The sequence below is a fragment of the Scatophagus argus genome, chromosome 13, assembly GCF_020382885.2.
Source record: "Scatophagus argus isolate fScaArg1 chromosome 13, fScaArg1.pri, whole genome shotgun sequence".
Taxonomy (NCBI): Eukaryota; Metazoa; Chordata; class Actinopteri; family Scatophagidae; genus Scatophagus; species Scatophagus argus.
Genome location: NC_058505.1, coordinates 7,712,462 through 7,736,951, shown reverse-complemented (window position 1 = coordinate 7,736,951; position 24,490 = coordinate 7,712,462). Strand labels below are relative to the sequence as shown.

The 24,490-nt window shown below is 39.1% G+C and overlaps 1 protein-coding gene across 6 annotated transcripts; it reads right to left on the bottom strand.

The window, feature by feature from the left end:
• Positions 1-54: 54 nt before the first annotated feature.
• LOC124069690 (pituitary adenylate cyclase-activating polypeptide type I receptor-like) lies at positions 55-24,252 on the bottom strand. 6 transcript variants are annotated; one of them, XM_046409061.1, is made up of 16 exons: positions 24,047-24,252; positions 19,994-20,160; positions 16,750-16,846; positions 12,096-12,206; positions 11,893-11,993; positions 11,717-11,814; positions 11,368-11,500; positions 9,869-10,022; positions 9,412-9,472; positions 8,639-8,708; positions 8,397-8,488; positions 7,112-7,195; positions 5,380-5,509; positions 3,793-3,834; positions 2,667-2,899; positions 55-1,898 (listed from the first exon to the last, which is right to left on the bottom strand). In XM_046409061.1, the coding sequence occupies exons 2-15, from the start codon at positions 20,033-20,035 to the stop codon at positions 2,696-2,698; spliced, it is 1,419 nt and encodes a 472-aa protein (XP_046265017.1). In that variant the 5' UTR covers positions 20,036-20,160; positions 24,047-24,252; the 3' UTR covers positions 55-1,898; positions 2,667-2,695. The 6 variants fall into 6 exon arrangements, with proteins under 6 accessions (XP_046265017.1, XP_046265018.1, XP_046265016.1 ...); XM_046409062.1 differs by having other exon boundaries at positions 55-2,899; positions 7,112-7,192; XM_046409060.1 differs by having other exon boundaries at positions 55-2,899; positions 24,047-24,251.
• Between the last annotated feature and the right edge of the window lie 238 nt (positions 24,253-24,490).

Genomic DNA, 24,490 nt, shown 5'->3' with positions numbered 1-24,490 from the left:
CATGAGTGTTTTTGTTTTCTTTAGAATTAGAAATTAAACATTGTGCCACACATCTCCCACTGCCACCAGTTATGGCACTACATTTATGGCACTTTGACCACAAAAGTCAATGTCATTCGGTGTAATGAAAACATACACCATGTACACAACAAAATTACACAGAAGAAAGCATGTAGTTATACTTTACATGGAGTCGTTTCACATGGAATTGGTTTATGGAAAATAAATACACATCTTTCCCTGTTCAACATTCACATAAATTCAGTGTTTAATGATACTACATTCTTTTAATCCACCCTGATGATAGCACAAAAAATAAACTAAACTAAAAATAAGTCATCAATGAATACATATTTTGAGGGAATATTATGAATAAATCCTCTAGCATGCACCATTTCACATTTCATCTTGTGATGACTGGGCAGTCATCGTTTGTCAGCTCTTTATGCACAAACAAAAAGACAGAAAGAGGAAATAGGCAACACAACGCTCAGTGATTGTCAGCAGCTGTCACATTAAAGCATTTTGTGTTGACTGTAATGACAAGTATTGTTTCTATTTTTAAGCCGATTACGTGTTCAACGTTGGTGATGAAAGCTGACTTCTATTTGTCTTGAAGAGATGGTAGTTGTATGCAAGAGGTTAAATTAAGGAGAGCTATTACTAAAGTCTTGTCACATTCATCATGATAAACTGACAAAAAAAAACAACACACACATCAGGACTCATTTCACTTCATGTGTAAGATATTAAAAAGAGAAAAAGAAGAATTTCACAAATAAACAAGCAAAATGTACTTTTTCTTAATAAAAAAAAGCACACTTTTGCAAAATGAGTCCTAATAAAACACACCACTCTGTACATTCTTTGCATGAAATGATTTGAGATCTGTTGTACTGTAAATAAAGTGATAGCTATTTGTGACTGACTAGGCACTTTGGAATATGAGTGTAGGAGATGATTCATTCAAAAAAATTAAAAGAAGAACATTTTAATATGGCAAGATGTGTTGAGGCTCAGAGAAAAGAAAACATCTTCATATTTAAGAGCTTGTGGAGGGTTTTACTCTTCCAATAAATGCCTCCAATAAAATCCTGTACATATAAAGTCATGGCACTATGTGGAGCTTTGGATGAAAGCATCCTCTAAATGGCACAAGTACTCTTTATGTTCACAATCTGCAAGTACATGACTGACAAGGACAAATGAACTGGAGTAAACTACTGTAGCGCAAATAAAGGCTCAACACTGACAATATGTGAGGATAAATCAGCTCAGAGTGTAGATTTTAAGTCTTTTTTCATTTTTCTTTTAATCAAAATTTGTTTTCCCTCATGTCCTGTGCTATCCTTTATAGCAGTGGTTCCTAACCTATTTTGTCATGTGCACCTTTAAAACATTACAAAATCAAAGGTTGCAAATTTCTATAACCTGTGAGCACTTCAAAAAAAGCATGATTTGATTTTACTTTCTGAGATGGTTTGTTTTGAAGATTTTAAGAGACCCCGAGAAGTCAAACTGTCCGGTTTTACAAGAGCAAAAATAAGCTTAAAAAATACCATTAAAAATTATGTAATTTTATACAGAAGAAAAATATTGTTCTTATGGAACTGCATCTTATGGAACTTGCATCTGGCATCTCACAACCCGTGAGATAAATTCTGAGACCTTTAGGTTGGGAACCACTGACCTACAGTGCGCATTCATTTTGGGATTATGTTCTTGTGTGTGTGTGTGTGTGTGTGTGTGTGTGTGTGTGTGTGTGTGTGTGTGTGTGTCTTTTATTTAATACAAATAGTTCAGGATACAGAGGGCAGGATCTTCTGGGTCCTCAGGATATGTGATGAAGTCTACAGATTTGGGCTCCAGTTCCTTTTGTTCAAAAGGTCATTACAATACTGCATTATGAAAAAGAAAGAAATAGTGATCTAGACACCAAAAATAACTATTTACAAAGTCCATGAGTTTTTTTGTTTTTTTTTAAATATATCTTTTGACATACTCTGTACTTACGGCTGATTGTAGAAAAATGTTTATATTGAAGATGAAACATTTCAACAATGCGCATTTATACAAGCAAGGCGAACTTTTGGTTGTTATTTCACTTTGGACTGTTATGAGATCAGATCCAACCTGTATGGCACTTTTGAAGCACATCTACTTTACACACCAACAGCCAAATATGACCCTACATTTGATGTTTAACCATTGCTTTTTTTTTTGTTTGTTTTTTTTGTTTTGTTTTTGTTTATTTTTACAAGTAGTAGTACCGCTTTTGGCTCCAACTCTACACTGATATCACTTGGAAATAAAACAATAAAAATAACAGGAGCTAAATCCAAAATAAAAAATTGATAGGGAATTTCTCATATATCTCCTGTGATTCAATCAATGGAGCGGAATTTCATTTGTCTGTAAGATTATTAAGTTCATCATTAATCTTAAAAGATTGCAAACCAAAGAGTCAACTAACATACTCAAATTAATTCAATTATATTGTATAGTCAAATTAAATTGTTAAGTATGAAAGCCAGCTATGCACCTCTAATGAATCTCCAGCAAATTCTTTAAGATCATTTCTAAAGGCCAAACTACATATATAAGAGGTGTGATGGGCCACTTTGGTCTGTTCTGGTTGGTCTTGGTGTACATAAGTGGAACGGCACCTTCAAGCTGACTCATGCCAATCACACGTTCAGGTGGGAAGGCTGATGTTGGCGTTCTCCGCCAGCGGGCTGGACATGCGTATCTGGGAGCTGCTCTTGCTGAGGATCGACAGCTGAGTCCCGCCGTTCACGCCACTGCTGGCCAACGAAGGGTGCCTTTGCTGCTTCAGGTCCACAGCAAAGTATCGGTTCACCGTCCAGCTGCGCCATTTCCTCTTGATCTCCGACTGCACCTTCAGGGAGAAACTTCACAAGGTCATTTTTAATGTACTTTAAGCTGTTCCAGCTCCATGAAAAGGTACCGTGCACTTGTGTGGGCAGCACTTTAAGACATGAAGTGTATTTGCCAATGGTTATAATTCCTGCAAAGCATTTTTAGCTGGTGCATAAACTTTTATTTGCAGTACATATATTTATTTTTACATACACTGAATTTTTCCTCTGCATTTAACCGATCCTTGGTTGAACACACATGCAACATCCAGCAAATTACATGCAGTGAACACAGACACACAGGAGCACGGTCAGGCACACGGGGTCAGCAAATTGGGGGGTTAAGTGCTTTGCTCAGGAGCACATCAACCGGCTAATGTGGGAGGGGGGGCATTTTCTTATCAATCACCTCACCACACCCAATTTGAATGATTGGCAACATGGCAAAACTCTAAAGCCTTCACTCTATTTTACATCAGAGATCAACAATCTGGATTGACCATAGCCATCGAAATTATATGGTGTTATAAATGATTTATTAAGTGTTGCTATATTATAAATGTTAAATAGAGGGGCTAAAGTTTAGTGCCATTTTGTTTAATATTTAATATACATATTTCGAGATGTCTTTTAATAGACAGGTGTGGATGTAGGTGTATTATTTGAATTGATGTTATCTTTAATGCTTTATATGTATTGTAACTTTGTTATTTGGCCTTTTTATATATATATTATTTTTACTATCAGGGTGCCATTGCAAAGAGAGAATGCAATAGGCCTGTTTCCCTGTGTAAATCGAGGTAAAGTAACATTAAGAGCATTTCTGGCATCACTGTTTGTCATAAAAAACCAAAAATTTGATGATGGGAATATCAAAACGTGAATGTGTTTCTGAACAGGCACAAAAGCTTACCTCTCCATTGAGGAAACAGTAGAGGACAGCTACAACAAAGCCCTGAGAAGGAGAATGAAAACAACAAATAAGACAAAAACAGCTTGAGATGGAAATGTGCTTTCATTTTTAAAAATAAATGCACCCTTTTTACCACAGACTAAAGGTATATCAAAGAGTCTGTGGGCATGGATAAATTTGAACAATGGTAATATCTATTGAAAGCCATGCGACAAAACAGAAGGTGCTCATTCATTTCAGTACCCAGTAACAGTACTATGTCATCAGTAAACTTCTTACCATGTCTGTAAGACTGTTAGTCTGTAACATTAATAAAGTAAATAAAGACAAAGGTGATTTTGATTTCCTAGAAAGATTTGCTTGTCATTTTCTGAAGTTGCAGAAGTTGTCAATATCCAATTATTTATTTACACATAGTGGCAGAAATATTAGCTATTAACAAGGACGAAGGTTCTCAGCTATGATGTTACAATTTTAGAGAAACCAAATTACTTCCTGAGCATTTTGTCAGTGATAACACACAATGATGATGTAATTTAATTATTTAATTTGACAGCCTGTCTATGCTTGTGTGAATTCAGACTCCTTTTTGATGTGCTAACTGATTTTTATGGTAGATTTGTTGACACTGTCCAGTTTGCTCAAACTCGTGGAATCCATGAGGACATCGTATGCTGCTGTACCAAACCACTGGGAGGTGGACAGTATAAATGAAGACATGTAGTCTATCTAAACAAGTCATCACCTTCATCAGAACAATGAGGACAACCTGTGAGAACCACAGTCGGAATACTGGCCTCTGCAAGGAACTGACAGTTGATGGCGGACCTTGAGGGTCAACTCAAGTTTCCACAGCACACTGTGACCATAACCTTAAGACCAGACATGGTTCTGGTGTCCGACTCCACAAAGCAAGTCATGCTCCTGGAGCTGACAGTACAGTGGGAGGACCACCGTGAAGAGGGACTTGAGAGGAAGTTCACCAAGTATGAAAGTCTGTTCTGCAAATGCTGCCGTGTGGCTACAGAGCAAGATGCTTCCCAGTCAATTTGGGTGCAAAGGCTTTGCAGCTTCATCTCTAGTCAGAGCCCTTAACTCACTGCATTGATGGAGAGAAGAAGTGCCAATCGACGGAGAGAGAGCCTGAAAGTGGCTGTGACTCAAGAGAGCCACGGGAGTAGAGCAGCTAGTTTGCCATCTGGATGCCTGGAAGAGGGTGTTTGATGTTGAAAGACCCAAACCACCTGACGATTCCTGATGTGTCCAGACATACCAGTGAGATTTATTTGGCAGCATGAAATCTTATTCTGATTTTATAGTCGCTATCACTAAATGCGTGTTCCAACATTGTGTACAATTAATTCCAGTAAAAACATTAACTTTTTTTGAAATTCATTTAGCTCGCTGCATAGCTGCAGATAGTGAAGGCAGAAGACTAGTTTCAGTATCACTAGCATTCTCCTGAGGTGCCTCTTTTTGAATTCTCTGATGATTTATTAGCCCATAATGTTCTCTCACTAATCATCTCTTATTTCTCCTTAATTGAAACGAGATGCCGAAGGATCTCTAAGAGCTGTAAAAATGTACCTGGAAGGATCCCAGTCCCAGTTCAAAGACCAGTCTCTCCTTCTTGCTGACATCTTCGGGTGAGAAGGCGAACACAGTGTAGTGAATACCAAACAGGGGGATGAGCAGGAGGGTGGAGCGCGCCAGACGCCTACGCACACAGAGTTTAATAAGATCGAGGTTTAAGTGAAACACAAATCAAAGTCATGTTTTACTGGTCAGTTGGATGTGATGCAAGAACAGAGTGACCGATGTAATGTTACGAGACGTTTTCTGACTGCTGTTGTAAATTCACACAATTTTTAGTCAGTGAAGAAATGTGTGAGAAGTAAAATGATAGGACCTTTTTATTTGTTGTTGTGAGATTTGTTGGTAACTTCTGCATTTTTTTTTTGTTCTTAGGCAGTTTAATGTTTAGCATATCAATAATGAAAGCAAAGGGCCTAATGAGGGGTACAACATTCATGGATTATTGCGATGTACCTGAATACTGCAGTTCATTTTGAATCAATCCCACTAGCGTACAAAATGTATATTTATCCACAGCTGAAAATAGTTCCTTACAAATTCATTATTTCCTCCTGTTTATCTGACATTTGTTAAAAACAAAACAGCTTCTTCTTCTTCTTCTTCTTAATTACTTGCAAGTTTTTAAAATTGGATCAATGCATTTGTTACTCGTTCAGGTTACTCGTACGTACGTTCTTGTGGTTTTGGTCTTTCATAGGATTTGTTGACACTGAGAAAATAATGAAAAACATCAAACTTATCCTTAAGAACTGAGGAGAATTTAGCCTTCTAATTCATTTTTATGAGAACATCAGTGCAAGATTTCGTGCATGTGCAAAATGTGTCTGTGGTCACACAGAGTTTTATTTGTGTCCTCATCTCTGCAGCACGTATCATGCAGCAAAACACATGTCTGACATACACAGATACGCAAGACAAATGACACTTTAAAGTAATGGAGGACACAAATGTGCAACACAGTGGTTTTTTACAGTGCAGTCCCAGGGGTACTTAAGGAGCAGAACAAAGTCATACTCTGAACTCTTTCATTGAGATGCTAGAAAATGTAAAGGCACTACTGTGATCAAGAGGTAACATTTTGTGTTGCTGTGTCTCCACTAGCACTAGTGAAACAACTAGACTGAAGCTGAAAAGCCACCAACCTCTCAGTTGTCAAGCTGCTGAGATTCTGTAAATGTGGCAAATTCAATGTATGTGTGTGTCTGTTTGCTCTGGTAGGATTTCCTTTGTGAGGCCAAGGACAAAGTAAGAAAGTTAAGTTAACCCTATAACATATCATATTTGATACATGAGTTTTTCTGCCCTCCACATGAGTAGTGTAATATTTATTTTCCCTGGAAAACCTGATGTATACAATCAGATACATGCAGTGCACAGATATGATATTTGAATTTTTTTTGTTTGTTTGTTCAGAGGGACCAATAAAGGCTCCAAGTTCAAAGAACTGGAATAATTCTGTCAATTATTTAATGGGCTCATTGGGCTGATGGACAAGATTACGGTTAGTGTTAGAGGATGCATTATGTCATCGACAACCCTCACACATACAGAAATACAGTGAGGATGTGTGTGTGTGTGTGTGTGTGTGTGGGTGGCTGGGGTGAGAGTATTACATTTGGGATTCCAGATCATTAAAAAAAACTCTAAGAACCCCTGGTGTAAAACACACAGACACAGTCAACATACGACAAACACACACACACACACACACACACACACTTACAGTGTGATGGTGGATAACTCTGACATCCTGCACGAATGCTGAACAGCCTGCGTGGGCTCACTGAAGCATTTCTGAGCACAGCTGCTACACAGCACAAAGACAGCACAGCAGTACAACAAAGACAGTGTCTTTAGGGACACAGACACACACAATCTCACGCACACATCTTCACACTTGGTCACGCACGCACAGGTCTAAGCAACAGATGAGAATGACATTATCTGCAGAGCCTCAAAAGACACGATCCTGTGGGAGCAGAACAGGAGATGTCTGGCTACAGTACAACTCCATAATGAGGCTCAAGCTTCCTGCCAACAGGTACTACAAATTAGTGCATTTTGAAAGTATCTAGGACAACACATCAGAGGCATCGATAAAGATTTGGAAAAAGAATAAATATAAATAAGTATATGTTCTTCAGTTTCTAAATATTAGATGCCTAATGATCCACAGAAAAAAAGAGCAGTGGTAAAATAGGCCAGTGACAGATTAGATTAGATTAACAAGTACAAGGCAACGAAATGCAGTTAGTCAAAAAGGCAAGTTTTCATCATGTTTACAGGGTGGCATGTTGACATGCCTGATTAAAGGAAAAAGCTGGTGGTATTCTGTATTTTTCTTATCATTAACAAATCCCATGAAAACACCAAAACCAACAATGTGTTAGTCCTTTCAACTTTCCAAATTCCCTACCTTTGTCTCAGCCCCAAATCCGTTAGTTCTTACTGTTCAAGTCAGACCACAAACTCATAGTTTGATTTTTAAAAAGGCTCAGTCATTTTAGTGTGCTATTCACACAGGAGGAAATGGTGAATTTGTTGGGGGCTGTTTTCAGATTCAGCTGGTGCTCTAGTGAGTATTTACAGCAGCAGGAGGGGAGTGGGATGGACTCAAAATAAACTACATTTATCATCGCAGTGAAGGAACATGTGACTCAGTGCAACACGGTGGTTAAAATATTTTAGTCACTAAACAAGAATGACTTAAAGGCATGGCAGAATAAGCTAAATCAGGCTTTGGCTACAGAGACAGGACTTGATCAATTCATTTTTGCTTTTGATATTCTCATGGGATCTGTTGATAAAAAGAACAATATAGAGTACTGCCAGTCTTATGCTTTAAGTAAAAATGCATCACATTTCTTTAGACTGCAGGGTTGTTTATTTGCGCTAGTGTATCATGTTAGTTCACTTTACTGATTTTCATGCACAACATTCTTCACACACAGAGTATTTTTTGAATCTGTAAAAATTTAGCATTAGAGTATTTGATGACTGTAACTTACAGGTAAATGCTGGATTCGTTCCCTCCGATATCAGGGGACTGCAGTTTCTGGACCAGAATGATGATTATGCCAATGAAGAGGACAAAATTGATCTGAGAAAAACAAAACAAACACACACACAAAATAAAAAAGATTTGGAGGAGTTGCCATAAATTACATTCCAGTCAGTTAAGCAATGATTGCAAATGTGTAGAAACATAATATAAAAGAAAACTGGATGAACAAATCAGCATTCGTCATACCATAATGGAGGCCACAACTGGTCCTTTGATCACCCACCAGAGGGCAGTGTTCTCATTTGTATCCCAGCATCTGGAGGAGGAGGAGAACCGTACATTTCAGTAATCGCTCAGTATACTCTCCTTAACCTTCTCTCAACACCTGGTAAAACACAGCACCATAAAATAAGCCAAGTTGACATTTGCAGAACAAGTGAGGTAGATGAGCAGCTCAGAGAGCTGAGGATTTAAAATGGAAGCAGACCTAACAAAAGAAAATAAAAATGATGAATTATCCTGCCCTGAATAATCAGTCTAATAATTCTTAGTGTTGTTTGATTGCTTACACGTGCACATTACGTCATGTATTGTGCACAAGCAATGCTACAAGCTAATGACTGAGGCAAAGACAGTGAAAACAAGAGCTCATTAAACAGCTTCTGGAAACATAGACAGCGTTTACTTGCTTGCTAAAACCCTGGTAGCTTATTTACTTAATCATATGCAACACGTGATCAATGTTTGATTGGATCTGTTAGGCTTCCTGCACCTGCATGTGCCCAGTGAATTGTACAGTTGCCAAGAAGAAGAGCAGATACAGCTGGAAGGAGTCATCCATCTTAACACAAATTGTAGACTTCTGGGTACAATTTCTCCGCATCAAGATGGCCTCTGCTTCTTTTTTCCCTGGTTCAGTATTCCCACAATTACCTTACACATTATGAACATAGCAAACAGTCAACATGCATTTCTTTCTTTTCTGGGGGTAAAATCTAAAGTAGGAAGAGTTGTTATACCCAGTGTCATGAAAGTGGAGCCTCAGGACTGCCCAGACAGTGACACAAATCGTGGGAGTTCCTGTATTAAGAGTAATCATAAATATATTGAGAAAAAATGCATTAAGATTGTCACAACAATACAGATCATGTCACAGATTAGGGTAATTTAATTAAATCAGGCTTTGGGGAATTCTAACATATACTGTAACAACAAATTCATATTTCTGTGGTATAAGTTGATTTATCCTGTATTTAACTATGTAAAGATCAGACAAGACATAACTCTTACACGATGTCACAATCAATGGAAGAAAGATGCCAACATGCTACTACAGCTGTGCTTTACTGGTACCTAAAAACACTTACTGGCAAGTTTGGCTGAAATCTCAGGGGCCGAATAAAATAGTAATAGCAAAATTGGGTCATGACTGACTGAGTTTACAGTATGAACATTGCTACTTTCCACCATACTCACCCCATCCTACAATGGTGTACCAATAGAAGTATCGTCTCTCAGGAAAGAAAGTCTCCACCAGCAGAGTGAAGAGATACAGACCTTCAATGAACAGCCAGAAATAGTTGGACATGACACAGTAATGGAAGAAGACCATCACTGCTTTACACGCCACCTGGGAAACACAGGGGGAGGTGCATTAGTAGAGCGAAGGAAATCAGTGATTTTCCACACTTGTATTTAAGAATTTAAGGGTATTTAGACCACTCTGGGTTTCTTATCATCTCACTTAGAACACAACAGCCAGTTCTTCAACATTTGGGAAGCCTTTGGCCTTTTTTTAAAAAAAAAAAAAAGTTCTTGATTTGCAGGTGGCTGTTTTACACCACAGTAAGGGGATTTTGTTGCAGATTTCAAACGTGAAATCCATGTTTAATGAGTGGTCTTTCTTTTAAAAGCTTACACAATAAATGTCAGAGTGACAAATGTCCTTATTCCTGCAAATCACACTGTAAACATAGATCGTCGTTACTGGGGTGACTGGGATGGCAACACCACGCTGTAACCGAAAAATGTAGCATTTAGCAACTATGTGTGGATTAACAATGTTTTCACAGCCACCCAGGAATAGAGACCCACCCACATGTCAGGTGGACTGTTATCTAATGACATTATGTTAATTAAAGAGTCCATATGCTGAGTGGGGTCAACCAATTACAGCACTGATCTGATTCCTCTTACCACGATGCCACAATAGCGATCTGTGATCGCCATAGCAAAAATGGTGAAGTGGCAGGTTTGACAAAAAGGGCAAAGTACCCACTGATATGTTAATGAGTCTCTGGCATAAGATTTCCACTGGCCTTGCTGAAGCCATTAGCGTACCTAATTAGGTTTATTTATCTTGCCTGCTTAACAAGAGCGAACAATGTGTTGCTACCAAACAAAGGCTAAGAGCTTGTTCTGCATTTGTAATCAGGGGGTATTAGTCATCTAATAGCATATTTGCTTTTTGTAAAATTTGCATGTGATTGAAGTTTCTTCAAAGATGCACATCAAACAGAAAAGACTGGAAGAGAAGTGGCCCTCTGTCTTTACATCTCAAACCAAACAGCCGCGACTACATTTTACACGCAAGCTTTCCTTTAGAAAGCAAGTGGCTGCACTTCAATGAAATCCTTTAATAAAACTCTCTGGAACAGATTAAATCAATAATCTTGAAAACATTTCGGTACTGCCAGTACTTTGCAAACTTCTTACACTAATTCACAATAATAAAGCGATAATTTCAGCAGAGATTCATTAAAATAATAGGTGTAATTGCGCAATTACCTGCTTCAAATTGAGTTAATGAAATTATTAGCCTTGTGAATTGAAAATAACCTATTCAGTTTTTTTTATTAACAACAACACAAACAGTTCTCTTTCCTGCTGATGAAATTGTTGTTGAACAGCCTATTATGAGGCACAGATAACGCATTTCTTTTTGTGCAGTATATGAATTAGCTGCTGTTACGGACGGTGTGTACGAAGCAGTGGTCGCTGTCCTCCTGAGCATACAGCACACCATCCTTGATGAAGACTGAGATGGCTCTCAGGATGAAAGACACAAACAAGTTCATGTGAATGAAGTTCCTGGTGCAGTGGAGCTTCCTGCAGAGAAGAGAGATAAGATATATCAGAGTTCTTCAAAGAAAATTAATTAATGCTTCTGGATGCGTTTAACCCTGTTCCCATGTTTTCTATATTCTATATTTCCAATGTCCATTTGCAATAAATCTAATTTGGGTCTGGCATGGTTCAAATGTTTAAAAATCAGACCCATTTCCATCTCATCAACTATGGAGGCCACGTTCAGGTGACACTCACCTGAATCTGCAGAGAATGACCATGGCTGTAGTCAGAGACACCAGCGATGTGCTGTAGCCAACTGTGTACAGGGCCTTGACCGAGGCGTAGTACATGTCCTAATGTTGAAGACAGAGGGTTAGTCGTGTGTGTCTGTGGTAAAGCAGGGAATCTAGATGAGGTGAAAGAGGACATACAGGTTTTGTGGTGTTATCATAGAAGAAGCACACGTCCACATAGTGAGGGAACGGTTCAGACCAGCCGTCCTCTGTACAGTTTCGACTGACCTTCCCCATCTCTGAAAGCAAAAAATATGCCTGTGCTGACTGAATTCAGTGGAGCGAAATTAAATTTTAAAATACAAATGATATCAAATCAAATAAGAGACACAGCTAATCACCATCATCAGGGCCCATGAAGTCATGGAAGAGCTCTGGGCAGTTGACCACCACAACTTCACCAACACTGGCGGCCTGCCAGCAGGTCAGGTTATCCCACATCCATGGACACACTGAAAACCAGAGGACCAGATAAACAGAAACACAGTGAGGTCAGTGTAAATCTTCTGTCAGCATTTCTGCTGTTATAAAGACAATGAATTGGTACAGACAGTAACCAAATTTAATTGAAGTGAATTAAATTCAAGTTAAGGTAATTGAATTGGAGATAATAGAGTTTAATTTCCAGTGATAGCTAGCATTTTCATCACAGCAACATGGACAACATGAAACATGAAAGCAACTTACTACCCGTCTTGATCCACCTTAGAAAGAAACCATTTTATTAATGCTTAACTTTAATACTAAACAACCATGTGATAATAAAGTGCAGTATGTTTGATATTTAAGAACAGTTCGTTCCTTTCTACAACTTAAACCTATATAACAATCTTTTTAGCTACTTTGGAAGCAAGTTGTGAACACAATAGTGACAAAATATCATATTTTTAGCTGATATGGTGCACTTCTGAGCAAACAGTTGCTTATTTAACACTGTCATTCAGTGAACTAAAAACAGAATCATTTCTACTCCGTTTTAGCAGAACATTACCTGTCCATAAAAATATTGTTGGAAAAGCAAAGTGAGAAAAACAAAGTTGTCAGTGTTTCTGCCAATTTTTTACATTTTTTCTATTTTCTATTTTTTTTTATTAAATTACATCCTCTCTCCTTTGGCTTTTGGCCACTAGACAGTATAAGGAAACCGATCAAAGAGATTTACAACAGAAATCAACCTGAACCCATAAAAGTGAGGTGAACAAAGGTAAAACTTTAGAAAGGGATGAGGACAGCTGCGTGCTGTAGCCAAAAGCAGCACTATAAGAATTGTGAGAACAAAACAAAACAGTAAATTTACAGGCTGGACAGTTAAAACTCACTACAAAGCTTCGCAAAGCCAACGGCAACAGCAGATTCAGGTGATAATTCTCTCCAGAAAACAAGAATGTAAGCACAAGCGTAGACCAAGATCGTGTTCTGTTATTAATTTAACACGACCAAAACTCCAAATTTATATAAAAATCGTGGGACACACACAAAAACATTCACACCACTGACAGGTGAAGAGAATAACATTGATAATCTGTTTAAAATACAATGTTCTGCAGGGGAACCTTGGATTCTGGCAATCATGTAGATCAGACCTGGGCACAAAGGGCCGGTGTGGCTGCGGGTTTTTGCTCCAACCAACCAAGAGCACACAGTTTGACCAATCAACTGTCTGAAGACTGAGATCAGTTGATTAAATGAGTCAAGTCTGGTGTGCTGCTGCTTGGTTGGAAAGAAAACCTGCAGCCACACCGGCCCTTTGTGGAACAGTTTGCCCAGGTCTGAATGTAGATGATCTTTGACACACACCGCCTGCCTAAACTCCCCCATGGCGACAGCTCCTCCCATCAGCAGCAGCGTCCCCCCAGCTGGACAATGTACCCCATCACATTTTGAAAACAGCACAGGAATGTCTCAAGGACCTCAACAACAGCCTGCAGACTCCCAAGATCCCAACCTGGTCAAGAATCTGCAGGATTCCACCTTGAGGTCCCTATGTGGTTTTGGGAGTCCTGAGCACTCAGGCTGTTCTGTCGATTTGCTATGAGGACATGTTACCCAGACAGGCTGAAATCGAGTCTTACTTAACCCAGTTGCATCTACAATTTTTTTCTTTTGTTTTGATCTCCTCTTCTGCCTAATCATTTGCTGACTTACTGTATGCTTACTATAAAATTTCACATTGTGGATTTTCAGTATTGTTCCTATAGCTTTCATTTCTCTTTCCTTCTTTCTTTCTGCCTCCATGTCATTTATCTTCAGCACCTCCCCATCCCTCCCATTTCTCTTTCTGCATCTAACCACGTTGTTTCTGCTTGGGTGGTTTTATAGTGCTGCAGAGGCAAGTCCTAATGTATGTGTGTTCACTTGCATGCATTTTGTGTGTGTGTGTGTGTTTGCAGACCTTTCTCTATTCGCTTTGCTCTCTAATCTGTTTTGGTTCTGTCTGGTGAGCCGGACACGAAGCCAATTACCTTTTAAAGGGCAAATCTGAGCCAAATGAGCCACACTGAGCTACAGAGGTAACCGGCTCAATAAAGCACTCTGTCTGCATCACTGGCTCAGTATACCAAATCTTCACTGGGCTGCATGGTATCCACACACATACCGAGTATACAGAAAAAGTATGCATACACAAACACTAAGCTAAAATGATTGAATGACTTGGTGGGTTTTTTTAAAATTCTGAGTTATGGGGTGCAACTGTAGCAATACAATATTGATCAGCTAATTTCTCCTCAACAACCACATGACAAAACATTCATCTTCATTTCTTTTTCATTAAACTTTAAAGACTGAACTGAAAAGAAAAATGTATTATGAAGTATCATCATATGAATATTTGAATCTACATGTGATAGTCTCACAGTGGCTTAACAAGAAAGAAAGAAAATGTTCCTAACTGAACTACAAAATGTAAGTAGTCACTGCTTTACAGGGCAACCATTGAATGCATTATTTACTGTGGCACCACATTATTGAGAGGAAGGTGCAATATGTTGGCATAGATTGGGCATAGGGCATCTGTGCAATACTGTCATGTAGGGCAACCATGCAATATTTTGGTTCAAGGCATCTGTGCAATATCTAGTGTGGGTTATCTGTGCAACACCTCGGTGTAGTGTATTGTGCAATATTCTTGTTCTGGTGTTTATTGATCTGTGTGTGATATTGCATGTTAGCTGTAGTTTGCTTATACATCTGTATTGCTACATTGACTGTGTTCTCTTGAATTCCCAAGACAAATTTCTCTGAATGCCTACTTTGATCTAATTAACGTAACTGATAAAAAAGAGAAACAAACAAATGCACACACACACACAAAAACAAATTCTCATACTGTAGAGGCCGGAAACAAAGATTTTGTGTGTTGATTTTTTTCCAGAATCTGTAGAATAACTTTCTGTGAATGGACTAATTGTTTAACTGATTAATCATTTATATATTTAAAACAAAAGTGTCCTGTTTTTGGTAACATGAGAGTCAAATTTAGGTCGCATTTTTTCTAATTTCAGTCAAATTCATTCTAAATTTATCTTTTGAGAAACTGTGTTCTGAAATAACACTGTGCAGGACATTTTACGTCAGTTATTCATTTTGCGCTGGCTAAATTTAGCTGGATGCTGATTACAGCACTAGGCAGCAAATCATTAGTAATTTCACATGGCCCACAGACTAATCAGAGGTCAGAGAACCTCAATTAAAAATATAATAACAAATAAATTATGAAATATGCTTTTAGAAATGAATCTTGATAAATCTGGGGACAAAAAAGAAAAATGAACCAGCTGCAACAGGCCACCACTTATCATTTCCCCTTTTTGCTTATTTATTGTTTATCTGTGCTCATTTTTTTTCTCCTTTTTTTTTTTTTTTTTATTTGTCCCACAGCCCCCCGTAAGATTTTTGCAAGCCTGGCGTTTTCTTTTCTTCCCCAAAGATTTCCTGTCAGCAGAAAAACAGGATTGTTCCTTTTAAAGGGACAGAAGTAAACAAGGGTTAGTCAGAGTGTCGAGGAAGGCCAGCAAGTGTGGCTATACGGTCTGAAAATAAATTACTCAATAGAAAAAAAAAAGACTAAAGAGACTAAATCACCAACAGAACGCCTGATTTTCTACTATTAAGTGTAAACTGAAAACCTTTTAAAACAATTTATGTTATATCAAAACCAAACCTGCCCTCTAACCTTCTTCAGGACATTTGACATGAAAAAGACGTAAAAATACAAAAGGTATGAGCTAAAAACTCATTCAAAGAGCTCATGCAATTTGCAGTGTGACATAGAGGAGGACGGCAGGCCCGACCTCTAAGATCTACAGAAGAGAAATGAGCTGAACACAACAACTTCTCTCCTCATTTAACTTGTTATCTTACACTCTAAATCTAAAGTTTCATGTTTTTTTTCCCTTTTCTTTCCAAAGAACCAGTGGCTGTCAACAAAGCTGTGAGTCACTGTGCAGTCTGGGAGTTGCAGTCTGTTGGGCAACTTTCGGGCAGCGAGAGGCCTGAAGCAGTTGTTAATGAAAACCCACAGTCCATAGCCAAGAAAATAATTGCTTCCAGCAATCACATACCAAGCTTCCTGTTTTTCTTTTTTTTCCCCCCCTTTTTTTTTTGGAAAAAGGACATGTGGGGAAAAATGCGACAGCAGCTCAGCATGACATTACAGGCAGACATTTGGTTTGTGAACTGTATATATCGCTGAATGGCTGTTTGTGCTTGTGTGACAGCCTTTCAGGATGATGTTTTCGTAATATGAATGTGGCACTCTACACTCATGTTTTATCCTTATGACATTTTTTTTTTAATTATTTCCTGAAAAGTTAGATTTTTAATAGATGAATGAATTTCATCAGCAGCTCTGTGCTCTCTCAGCAACCCAAGAAGTAGGCTACACGATTTGACTGCAGCAGAGGCATCAAAACCGGAGGCTTCATGCCACATTATGCACATAGAAAGACACACACAACCACAATTCACGTCCAGACTTCACACATCCTCACTTACCTAATTCAAGGTCATCACCGGGGTTGTGCAGCATGATCCTCTCCATGCATTTCTCATGTTCACGCTTGATTATGCAGTGCTCGGACTCTGAGGCCACCTGAAGGAAATAAACAAAAACACTTTCACATAAAATATTGCTGACACACTGCACCGCTGAGAGATGTGCTAAAGTCTCTGAAAACCTGTTTTTTTCTTAACCAGCTTCTTGCTCTTTCCAAAGGGGCTCGACATGAACCAAACACTAATCTACCAAAGGTAAAAACAATACTTTTCATGTCACATGACGAGTATCCTGTCCAATCCTGAGTATCCTGTACAATCCTGTCATGAAGCGTTGCTGACGCGGAGAGAGCAGAACCCCAGAGACTCAGGGAGAGGCAGGGAGGCAGATGTCCGAAATAATATTCTTTTAATTAAATGAAATTGAAGAAATCGCGCACTTACTGCAGCAAGGGATCATGAAAACTGTGGCTACAAAAAAAAACAAGGCAAGCCATGAAGGCAAAAACTGACATGAATGCAAACAGCAAATACTATACAAAGTCAAAATGCAACACACCGACAAACGTGACTGGGAGGACAAGGACTAAATAGACAGGACAACGAGACACAGATGAAACACATTAGGAGGGAGAAAGCAATCAGGATAAACTAAAGCAAAGGTACATGAAACAGACACACACAAGGGAAGTGACACTTTCAAAATAAAACAGGACATGACAAAAACCTGGAACATAATATGTGGAAACACAAGACACACATGAAACATGACACATGGATCAAAAGTCAACAGACAGAAACCTAGGGCGTGACAAATCCATCCTGTCTTGTGTTTCTGTATTTATTATTTAACTATGTGCATGTGTCAAATATTCGTGAAAACATGTATGAGTAGGATGTTTTTATTTGTTTGAGTTAACAAGGTGGTGGATGAGTTAAATAGTAATTGGAGGCTCAACATTACGATTCTCTTTGTTTTACATCTACTTTTGTGCAGTCGAATCAAATAATCTCTGAACACTTTCATCCAAACATTTTTAGATTTGCATTGCACGTCCATATTCTGCTGCACTTAAACTAAAGATGCTCAAAATGCTCAAAATACCATTACTCTGTGACTAACCAACCACGAAAGGAAACACAGTGGAGCATCTAAGGTGTAGTCAGTGGATTTACCCAGAGGTTGTCGAGTTAATGTATGTCTCTAATTCTTCCTCTTGCTCTCCTAAGGACAATTTCTGTTTTGCACCCTTAGCTTCCTTGCGCCCCGCTTCCTTCACTCGCTGTGAAATGATAGGTGTAATATGTCCTGGCCCTCTGAGCCATGTCTGACTCATCATTCTATCTCTGCCCTCCAATATGAATTCACTTCAGGCCTCGCTGCCTTGATAAGATAGGGCATCAAACGACTGTGAAGATGTCCAAGGATTCACTGCCTTTCTTTATCAGTGCTGCGTATGGGAAGAATTTTAAAACACTGCATGAATGATGTGAAACATCATTAGAGTTATCTTCCAACCAGTTTCTGATGTGATTTCAGACATCCGTCAAATACGGGACAGAAACTGTTTCCGCCTCACCATGATGGCTGCACAAAAACAAAACAAAACAAAAAGATATGAAAGGGCTCACTTTTTAATGTTGTCAGCATTTGATATTAAAATTGACGCCGGCGATGTTTGAGAGAAAGAGTTCTTTGTACCCATTGCAAGCATCCACGTTGCTAAGCAGCAGGTAACCAGCTAGGAGCCAATACAGTTTGTAGGCAAGGCTTCCGAGAAATGAGAAATAATTGGATGCAGATGACTAATATCTGTTTGGCATGAGTGCAGACAGGCCTGGGAAACAGCACGATTCACTGTGTTATTCATGAGTTGATCTATATGGAATCCTAGACAGCAGGTCATATGTGTTATCAAGCTGGGTTAGAAGTTTGGTTTTATTTTACTATAATTACAATCGATATTACTCTTGTTTTTGTACGCTAGCCCAATGACAAAGACATATCCTCACACACACACATTCCTGAAGAGTGTGCAGTTATTGTGTGGGTGTGTTGCTAACACAAAAACAGACCCACTTGCACCAAATCCCGGTTACACCACATCTTGGTAGGCTAACTTCAAATTTAGCTTTTTGCTCACACATCAACAAATTAAAACAGATTGCAGATGAACAACTGAACAACCAACACACACACTTCTCTTTGCACTAAACAGTTACATCTACATTTAAAAATGATAAAAGAATTGGCCGTTAACCAGATAATGTCACACCCTCCGAAGAGACTGGTTTCCACAATCGATTGCTTTTTGTTGGAAGGTCTGGAAGTCTTCACTGAAACACTGAATTGATTTGACATTTTGAGAAAAATACTTACTGTTTTCATCACCAAGTGACAATTAGCACTGATTAGTTAGCTTAAGACTGCTAGACTATATGCTCTGTCCAAAGGTAACAGCATCTACTAGACATGACAACATTGTATAGAACAGAGAAGTGATCAATGAAAGTGTGCTTCACCTTTTCCTTTCAAAATGCCTCCTCTCCTCTCCTCTCTCCTCTCCTCTCTGCTCCCCTCTCCTCTCATCTCCTCTCTCCCTTGGACAGATGTCTGTCTAGATAAGCCATCCATTTTGAAACTGCAGAACCACATTTCCCTCCCCAAGGCCATTTTCGAGGGCCAGATAACTCAGTAGCTCCCACAGCACCGCACGGCACAGATAATAAAACTCCAATTTGACGTTGTGTCCACATAAACCAAAAACAATTTTTGTATCTGTGTAGCTTCACCAAGACAAACTGCTGCTGTGCTGCATCAGTGTGCCGAATTTAATTCCTCCCACACATCTTGCACAACTCTTCAATTCTGCTTTTTATTTCAGTGAGACCTGCTAATAAAAGTGAGTCACAGCAGATGGATAGGCAGCTCTCCGGTCAGCCGGGCCATCTGTTATTGTTCTAACAGGCAGCCAGTCATCTTAACACAGAACTGATCCAGGACCTGCGACGTATGCTGATGTGCTGATGCGGCATATGGTGGCTTCCACGTTTCCAGTCACAAACCCACCCGTCACGTATGAATATAAAATCTGAGGCTGGTAAAGAGGTGGATGACGATGGAAATGTGAACACACCCACTCTCTTATACATGGTCACACATTCCTGCATGCTCCTGAACACACACACACACACACACTCCACATGTGCACAACACATAGATGCATGTACTCAATCCACTCACCAAGGGCAGCAGAAAGATAGCAGTCAGCAGGCAGCCTCTCATCGTCTCCCGCGAAGCGTTTGTATCCAAAAGGCTTCACAATATGTGTGTGTGTCTGATTGCGTGTCTTCACAGGGATGCACTCAAACTGCTCCCCTCAGCAGTACCACATTTCAGCATCAAGGGCTCTGAAATACAACACACAGACAAAGATGGTTCAGCAAGGTGACAATCAACATGGGAACTCTTATTATTTTGTTCTTTTAGGAAGCATAAGGAAAGCAACATGCAAGTATGTGTTGTTTCACATCTTTACTTATAGCTGATAATATTGCCTGTTTTGGAAACTTGAGCAGTGAATCATTGTCAGCTGTAGCATCTAAAATTAAAGTCTAAAATTAAGTCTTCCCATTTCAGATTATTCTTGAAACAGGACACTCAGTGTTGCTTCATAAAGAAACACAGGAACTCTCCTGGATGATGGCACGATCCTACAGGTTTATGTATTTCAACTTTGTTCCTGAGGAAAAAAAAAAAACTCCAATAAGCAAGAGCCTCTGCAGCCGTTACCATGGAGAGGAAGCAAGTCAGAGACAGAAATCAGAGCAGTAGTGAATTCAAAACAGCTCCGTCGGTGCAGCGGAGAACAAAACATTGCGCTGTACTGCAGAATTCATTCAGAACTTGATGCTGAATGATGAAATTAATTAATTCAAACTGTCAATTGCAAATTCAGTTTCCGCCACACCATAATCATTGGCTTCCACAAAGATTCAGCTGCTCTGTGATTGGATGTTTCTTGCTGAAATGAATCTTGGGAGTTGTGCCTAACTTCTTATTAATTTTTTTTAATGCACACAGGCTTGTATCATCAACTTTTCCTCCAAGAAACGTTCATTTTCTGACAGAGTTGTTAATCTTTTGTACTGGTGAGTCATTCAGAGAGAGTTTCAGGCCAGTCCACACTGCAGAAATGCTCCAATCGTGAGTCATGTGTGTTGTGTATGAGAAAAATGAATGAGATTTACACTTCCAGAACCTGGGACCCAAAATAGCTCTTCCAACAACAAACGACTCCGTTACTCTGTGGTGATTTATTCATCTGTCACTTTACATTTTTTACACATTGCTTTTAGAAAGACTTTAAAGGGTAATTTGTGAAACCAAGAGGAGTGATGCTACAAATAAATACAATTTTGTTTTTGTTTTTTGGTGGTATTTTTCATCCTTTTATCCTTTTTGTAAAATCTTTTCAAAATGCTACTGAAAAACTACCTGAGGCCTTATTTGTAGAGTGGATTCATATCATAAAGAATAACAGCCTCTCTCTAAAAAGTTATTTTACAAACGATTGCACAAGCACATTATGCAAAAGCAAGTGTCTGCATATTTAAATAGCATACATACATATACAAGCACATAATGCTTCATTTCTTTATGCAACACTGTAAATAATTTCTGGTGATGATTAAATTCATTGCACGTAAGAGATTTTTTTTATTCATCCGATTTTTCTCAAACATTTTACTCATTCTGACTTCTGTTTATATCTTAGATACAACACTTTTTCTTATTTCTATACATATAAACCTGCCATGCCATACACACATGCTGAGGACCACGGTCATGTGAATTCATCAGCGCTCCTTAATGATCATGTTTAATCGTTCTTAAAACCATCTCAATAACAATTTCTCCAAATGTCCAACTGGTAAAACTATAGTGAAGAAGAATCCACAGTCAGTTTGATAAAACTGAGGCTTAAACGATAAGTCAATTAACTGATTGTCTGGCTGACAAAAAACATAATCAGCAACAGTTTTGATTTGATTTTGAATAGGAAATTGTGACAAGACCAAACAGTCAATCGATTGATCAAGAAAATAATAAATATTTTAAATGGTAATGAATGGTTATTTGAAGTCCCACACAAATATTTTTATTGCATATTATTCAAGTAAAGTTTTAATTACAATTACAGACTTTTTAAGTGCAAAAAAAAATATCCTGATATGTGTAGTGTATGCATGCTAGACTCTCTACTCGATGACATAAACAAACACACTCCAGTCATCTCGTATCTTATTCAACCACAATCTTAGACTCATAAAACCCCCTCCATCAAATCACAGAGGCAACATTTGCTGTTTTTTTTTAACTGGGTTTACATACAACCACAAGTCATAAAGCAAAACATACATGTTGATTGATGAAAGACAAACTGGTTACCAGAGGCAAAAAAAAGTAAAGAATCACACAAATTTCTCTTAAAACTATAAAATTTATGTGCCTCACGGGTTAAAGTTAAAAACAAACGTCACAACCCCCACCCTCCCTTTACGTCTTACTCATCCACAAAGCCTCCTGAAAACACAATGATTCACTGCAAACACAAAGCACACTGGCCAGCATCAACAGAGACTCATAACACACACACACACACAGTCAAAGAAACAGCAGCGCGCACACTCACACACACACGCACACATCTTCTATCTAAGCTAATTCATGCACACGCACACACACAGACAAATTCCGCTCTCTGTCCCTTCCCTCCAGTACCGAATCCAATTACCTCTAAAGCATCTCTCTGGTGCTTTATCAAGTAATAGGACAGGCTGTGCTCAGAGGAAAAACCCGCAGACATAGACAAGGGAAAATGTGTGAAGTAGGGCTGAAACCAAACTGTCAGGAGGCACATTTAAAAATAAAAATACACTTAAACTTACAGAAACCCAACGACAACTTGTCAGACATGGGATCGCTCAGCTCTGTATCTCTCCATCTGTTTAACCCAAAATGTCACAGAAGTCGGGATCCTGGAGGCTCCAATTGAAGTTAAAAAGCAGAGCTTGGTATTTAGAACAAATCCATATGGCTTTGCTGTTGAGGAAGCACTGGTGCAGGAAAAGAACAGAAAGGCTAAACATCAAACTACCCCGAGGGCACGAAAGCAAGAGAGTCTTTGCTTTGCTCAGCACTGGATTCATATGAGTCACTCAGAAGTCTGTGGAGCTTCACCGGGATGGGAATTTAGAGAAGAATCAAATGTGTTCAGTGCAGTGCATATGAAAACAATCCCAGTAAGACGAGACACGTTACAGAACAGGATCTGACAGTTTTCATTTGGATTCCCAGAGATAAACAGAGGAATTAATGAATTAACTGCAAGGCACGTGAACTTGGAAGTAACACTTAAAAAAAACTGATGTGAGAACCACATTGACTATAATTAGCACTGGGATCACTCGGTTGTTAATCAGCTGCAAGACTGTAAGTGTGTGCTAGACGCAGAAAAGAGAGAAAAAGCAATGCACCCTCCTCAGTGATTTATCTCCATTGTAGATGTGACTTTAAAGATCTGCCTCAACATATCAGCTTCCTCCTCATGTGTGTTGAATCCCCTCTGAACACGGTGGTGCATTAATTATTCATTTTCAGTTTGAACGATCCCAGTAAGACAGCAGAACGCTTTCATTTAACCCAAATGCAAGCCTGTTAACGCCTGGAACAGGGGATTGCATGAGTGTCAGCGTGCAGCAACGCAGCCATTCAAAATCATTAGTTCCTGACAGCCTTGTTAATATGTTCAGCTAATGGTCTTGTAGCATAATCACATATAGACTACATTACAGTAATAACAGCGTATCTCTTTCTGTTTTTCATCTTTACATCACAGCTTGCAAAATGCGGGCACACACAGAAGGAAAAAAAATGGAAAACAGCCTTAATTCCAATCAATCAGTGACAAGAATCAATAAGCTAATTTTCCCCAGTCTCTTTCTCTCTTCATTCCCGCATTTGTAAACGTTTAATTCATCAATGCATGTGGGTGACCTTCGCTTTGCACGTTGAAAACATCGAACAGAAAAAGCGTCTACACGCCTCCTATTTATTGATCACTCTTACTCGAAATTCATTCAAAGCTCTTCTGTTGTCTTTTAAGGAAATATGCTTGTGACATTTATCCTTGGGTTCAGTGAGAGCCTCCTTAATTGATCAGCCGCAGCGAAATCCACACGTGAGTAAAAGCGCGCAGCGCTCGGCGTGGAAAACAAGTCAAAAGGAACTTACCGATGCGTAATTTTGAGAGGCGTAGATATCTACACATGAAGCCATCGGTATTCACGGATCCCCGCGTTGTTTGGCTATGAGATGTTTCGAAGGATTCCTTGATTTACTCCTAAAAAGGCTGAAAGCTCGTCCTGAAAACGACGGCTGCTCGCCCGCTGCTGCTGCTGCTGTTGCTGCAGGACGCACTCACCGCGTCGGCTGCTGCTGCTGCTGCTGCGGCACCACGACGAGGTGGAGGAGGAGGAGGAAGAGGAGGTGGTGGTGGTGGAGGAGGATGAGGCGGTCGTCAGCTCCTTCGGGATTCGCGCCTCTTCAGACACAGAGGTAACAAAGTGAGATAACAGTTTAGTGTTAATGCAGCTGGAGGAGGAGAGTTTTTTCTTCCTTAAATTTTTAAGTATCAACGATGGGATGTTGAGCTGAATGATAAAAAAGAAACCCACC

Coding starts and splice junctions, on each gene's coding strand:
- LOC124069690 (XM_046409061.1), bottom strand. CDS start 20,035: ATGAGAGGCTGCCTGCTGACTGCTATCTTTCTGCTGCCCTTG. Junction 11,994..12,095: donor CTTCATGGGCCCTGATGATG/GTGATTAGCTGT, acceptor TTTTGCTTTCAG/AGATGGGGAAGGTCAGTCGA. Junction 2,900..3,792: donor ACTGTTTCCTCAATGGAGAG/GTAAGCTTTTGT, acceptor TTCTCCCTGAAG/GTGCAGTCGGAGATCAAGAG.